We start from the raw sequence: 5297 nt of genomic DNA on the forward strand, positions 1-5297 counted from the left end.
TTGTGCGGTTTCAGCGCGTCGGCCTTTGAAATCGCCAAGGTGTATTCGAATAACCTGAAATGTACGTGTATAAATTCGAAATCGCCTTAGTTTGATGAAAATGACTGACAGAAGCAAATGAGTGACGAGTAGGCCTGGCCGGAATGCGGTGGGGTGCTACGTGTTTGGTTTAACTCGAGCAAGCAGCGGAGATACATCAGATTCACGGTGGCGGCTTGGTAAGCAAGCGCTGACTTCCACTAGAAGTAGTATGCGTTGCGGTCGCTAATGCTTCTCTATTTTGCGAGGTTCTTTTCAGTGAGCTGTTGCGTTACGAGCAAGCGTCCAATGTGCAAGCTATTTAAGCCAAGATGATTGAATCGCGATGGCAGTTGCTCCTACTGTTGAACGCATTGCGGGGGAACATCGAATACCCATCCGAGTAGCTGGTTTTCCATTCCCAACCTCTCTTTCGCGCAATGAAGCACCATGATATCGATTGCATGTTTTACGTCTGTGAAGTACACTCTAGCAACGATGATGGCAATAGTAATTCATGGTGGAAGTTTGTTCTTGTACAATTGCGTTCAAGTCGGCGGTCATACTGTATCCACGTATTATAGCGCAGCGAAAACATCAACCGCAATGCCATGGCTAAAATGGAATCTTTCATCGAGTGTAAACCACAACACACGAGTTAGTCGTGCATTGCAAGCCAATCTTTGGTGTCAACCAGCATCAAACAGCGTCAAAGGCTCAAGTGCTACAGCACTTAGCAGAGGTGATTCGTTAAGGATCCCGCTCTTAAGACGTCACCCTGCGCATCCACCGCCGCATACAGCAAACAGGTTTCCACCATTTGCCGCGGAAACTTTCATCCACACCGAAGGACGAGCTCACAAAGTCGGGTAATTTTTTTTTTCTCGATTCTACATGTACTTATTTATCACTATCGATTGCAACGCACTGCGTTCAACAGATCTCGGCGTCGTCTGGCCGGGATCGGAATCCCTGTACGATCTCCATGTCATGCAAAGAGCGTCGCTCGGGTGGAGGGAAAAACCACGAGGCTCGCATGCCGTCCGTCCCGCAGATGACGCTCAGATGCCTCTCCAGTATTGTCCTTGACTTGTCCCCACCACGGCGAGCCGCAATCTGGTCAGCGATCAATGTGAACAACGGGTCCTGGTAAATATTGTACAGCTCCATGGTAAGCATGAGCGAGCAAAAGATTCCGAACACGGCGGCCGCTGCCAGGATCCAGCCGCCCAATTTGCCAGGGAACTGGTCATTCTGCAGTCCGCACGTGTATTTGCCACGCGAGCACATGGCGTACTGCATCAGCACCAGCAGAGCTGCCTGTATACTCGTGGCGGTCACGTATAGCAGCATCAAGAGGAACGCTTTCTGGTTGCCAATACCCACACAATTATTCACCCAGGGACTGCCAACATACAACAATTTTATCAGTGCAGAAATTCCATGTATACGTAGAGTATCTCTCCTTACCAGTGATGATCTTGTAGCACAATGCATCGTTCACAAGTGTGGCAATGCGTGGCCCTATAGAAAAGCGTCAGTTTCTAACGTCCACCATTCCTAATTCGCTTACGCACCTTGTCGGTCTGTAGATCTCGCATTCGTCGCAGTAGATGAGCAGTGAGCCGTCGTCCTCGCACTCCTCGTACTCATTCAGTGGCATCTCTTCCTCGATCTCTTCCACGTCGTCGTCACTCTGATCTTCTGCTTCTGCTGGCGGCAACCCCTTGAGTTTGAACGGTACCGTGCCGGGGTTGCTGGTGAGCACCACGACGTGGCACCAGAGGCACATGCCGAAGAGCCCCGTGAACCAGATCCCCTCGGTCATCCCCATGAGGGAGAGTAGTCCCACCCACTGCGAAATGGATGCGAGCACCGCTACCAGTAGGCCGAACACCAGCACCCAGGCGAATAGCGCGATCACGATGCCCGATGGGTCCCACACGAACCACAGCGGGCGGTGGCGTCCCAGGACGCGACCACTATGCGACGCCATGGTCTGAGATTTGCACTAACACTCAAGCAAAAATTTAACGATTTTTTTAAAAAAAAATTCACGATTTTCGGGACAAAATGGACATTATCGTATTTACTGAAGAGATATACATCGGGTTAGCTTGTTTTCTTGAACCGATGAGAGCTCGGCTTCTTCTCACTTCAAGCATTTTGCGAAAGGTGACTCGCATTTGTGTGAAGGAATGCAACTCACAACGATCTCGAGTGTTGTCGATTCAATCCACATTGCTCCAGCACCGCTGGTGGCACTGTGTCGAAGGCTACTGCGTGACAACAACCGGCTACAACTCGTGGCCAGTTATTGCCGTGGTTTCCTTCAAAACAGACGTGGCTGTATGTATCACACTGTGGCTCCAAGCTTGCCGACAGCATGATGACTCGGCCAAGGTTTCGAACGAAGTCTAGCGAGTTAGAAACAGTGGCTGTAAACCATTTGGCTTCACTTGGCCATGGGTACTCATTACAGTAATCATCTTGTAAATCAAACGCTTGACAAACACCTAGCTATTATAGCTATAATATAATGGAGGCTAAATGTCCCCAGTTAGGCACGACTTTCATAGCATTTATGACGGGTTATGTGATCTAGCCATTAAAATGTGAAGACACAAGTGTACTTGACTTATCCACAGTTTTTGTGCACAATTCGACCACCGTCCCGACAAAACGACAAGCGCATACAACTCGATCGTCCATCCACGTCCACGACGCCAGCACGGCGCGGGCAGTCTCCATTCGCCCCTCGTGTGTCTCCAAGCGTCCACCCGCAAGTACAACACACTACACGACTTAACTTGTGGATGGCGTGTCGGTTGAGCTAGTCGCTAGCCGTTTATTGACGTTTTTCTCGCCTGTCACATGACCTCGCTTTCAATGTCGTCCGGTATCTGGCTTAAAAGCTGCTCGTCGATGTCTTTATCGCCGTCCTCAGATGCTTTATCGCTGAGCATGGACTCACTGCCCGCGGAGCTGCGCGGGGACCCAATTGTGCTGCAAAATGCGGTGCCAATGGACCCATTTGTAATGCAGGAGCGGCAGGAGTACACATTCTACGGACTCGAGCAGGACGGAGCGCTGCGGCCTGGGGGCCAAGTGGCTCTAATGACACGAAGAACAATCGGATTATTACTCAATTATGCGGGCATTGGTGCTCTCTATGGCGGCATCAACAGTCTCATTATCCCTTTCTTCAGTAATTACCTCCAATTACCACAATATCAAGTTCGCGCGACGTCTACAGTTCTCAATATGGCGTGGACTTTCAAAGCTTTTGGCGGGTTATTGACAGACAGTTTGAGGATATGTGGCTACAGACGGAAACCTTATCTGGTCTTTGGCTGGTTATTATGTTGTGCGAGTCTGTTGTACCTTGGAACGTCGGGGATGCCAAGACCTGAGGATACACACGCAGCGTGGCGATATTTACTCTTTATGACACTGGGTACGATCGGATATTTCCTAGCAAACGTAGCAGCAGACGCCATTGTAGTGGAGATCGCACAGCGAGAGCCATTGCCGACAAGAGGACACACACAGGTGTCAATCTACGCTGCGCGAATGTCTGGCGCAATTATCATGGATTTATTCGTCACGGGGACGCTAAATGGAATGGATTATGGGGGGACTTTTTCGTGGTCGCTGGATTTAAACCAGGTTTTATTGGTATTGGCGGCGTGCTCGATGATCCCATTTGTGGGTTCTATTTGGTTTTTGCACGAAGACCCGACAGCTCAAACAGTACCCATTTTCTCCTTCTCGGACGTGATCTCGTGTCCAGTACCGCCTCAACGTCACCAAACAAACACTGCCCCACTTGATCCACCGCTAAATTTTAGCGAACGCTGTCATCTCATTTGGAGACTAATTCAGAGTCGAGCGATGTGGCAACTGCTGATGTTCGAGCTCATTGCGAGTTTCTGCTTGACGATGGACTCGAATGCCGTCCCAGCGATTGAAGCGAACTGGGTGGATGTGGACACTTGGCCCAAGTCGATTTCGTTAGCGGCGTGGAGTTTGGCGTTTATCGGTGGCTTGTTCGCGACTCAACGTTTCTTGTTGCGTGGATCATGGACCAATCTCTATTGCGTTGCGACGGTCTGGGTGGTTGGTGTCGACGTTGTGACTGTGGCGTGCACGGTCTTTGATGTGGTGAGAAGAAGAAGCTTCTGGCTGTATATGCAGGTGCTTGCAGCTCCGGCTGTGGCTCTACGGTTCATTGTTCAATTATTCCCTATTGTAGAGCTCGCACCGCGAGGAATTGAGGGAACTACGTACGGCCTGGTCATTACTTTCCGCAATATGGCTATTCCTTTGGGTACGACAGCATATAAAGCCGTCAATGCTCACTTTTCGATCTCGGACGATGATGTACATCATGACTCGGACTCCACAAGAGTGCAGGTTACTTATACGTATCTTATTGCGTGGACATTCCAGCTCATGAGTCTCGCGTTCATCGGACTGCTACCTCGTCAGAAACTCGATGTGCAGCAACTGCGATATTATGGAGGTTATAGTGCATCAGGAGGGTGGCTTGTTGTTGTTGTACTTCTTAGTGTGCTTACGTACGTGACCACTGCAAACGTGTTGACCCTTTTTGAGAGTACTGCTTGTCTTCGGATGGCTGGTGGTGCAGGATGTGGAAGGTGAAGAAATTATAAAAGTAAAAAAACGAATTAATACAATGATGTCGTCCAATACAAGTCATACGGGCAACATGCAGCTCTCGGGGACTCCCACATCAGGGGACAATAATGCTGCGTCCGGTGTTGTCTTGGCTTATACTGGTATTCGTGGTAAGTAAATTTGTGTGAATGTGTACCTGAATTATGTTTATTTTTACAGATTGTTAATAAAGAAACTCAAAATGCTCAAGGATGCTGCATTATGACTAACTTACCCATAGGCTACGAGCAGCAACATCGCATGCAATCGTATTGATGACGAGACTTGAAGCCTGCATGCATTCTTTTTGTTGTCAAGCCAATCGGGATTGAAGTCGTCTGCTACGGCGATTGAACCATTCCTGAATTTGCGCTAAACTACATTCTCGATCTGCTCCGGGCCCATTATTCATGCAGTCTGCGGTTCTTTTCACGTTTCTGGACAGCGCCATCGCCACTGTCCCCACTCAAATCGCACACGTCATCGAATCGGATAAAATGAACTGCCCCAAGTACTGCCTGGACGTCTATGACCCAGTGGGCGACGATGAAGGCGATATATACTCGAACGAGTGCTACATGAAGCAAGCCAAGTGTGAG

The 5297-nt window shown here is 49.3% G+C and overlaps 2 protein-coding genes across 2 annotated transcripts; one reads left to right on the plus strand and one right to left on the minus strand.

Annotated features, from left to right (window-relative positions):
* Positions 1–867: 867 nt before the first annotated feature.
* On the minus strand, positions 868–2036 carry PPTG_11974 (hypothetical protein). Its single transcript, XM_008908149.1, has 3 exons — positions 1596–2036; positions 1489–1542; positions 868–1423 (listed from the first exon to the last, which is right to left on the minus strand). Exons 1-3 carry the CDS (start codon positions 2012–2014, stop codon positions 952–954), a joined length of 945 nt encoding a protein of 314 aa, XP_008906397.1. The 5' UTR covers positions 2015–2036; the 3' UTR covers positions 868–951.
* Positions 2037–2661: 625 nt separating this feature from the next.
* On the plus strand, positions 2662–4814 carry PPTG_11975 (hypothetical protein). The gene has a single exon (XM_008908150.1). It carries the CDS (start codon positions 2893–2895, stop codon positions 4681–4683), a length of 1791 nt encoding a protein of 596 aa, XP_008906398.1. The 5' UTR covers positions 2662–2892; the 3' UTR covers positions 4684–4814.
* Positions 4815–5297: the final 483 nt, after the last annotated feature.

This window comes from Phytophthora parasitica, assembly GCF_000247585.1.
Source record: "Phytophthora parasitica INRA-310 unplaced genomic scaffold supercont2.29, whole genome shotgun sequence".
NCBI lineage: Eukaryota > Oomycota > Peronosporomycetes > Peronosporales > Peronosporaceae > Phytophthora > Phytophthora nicotianae.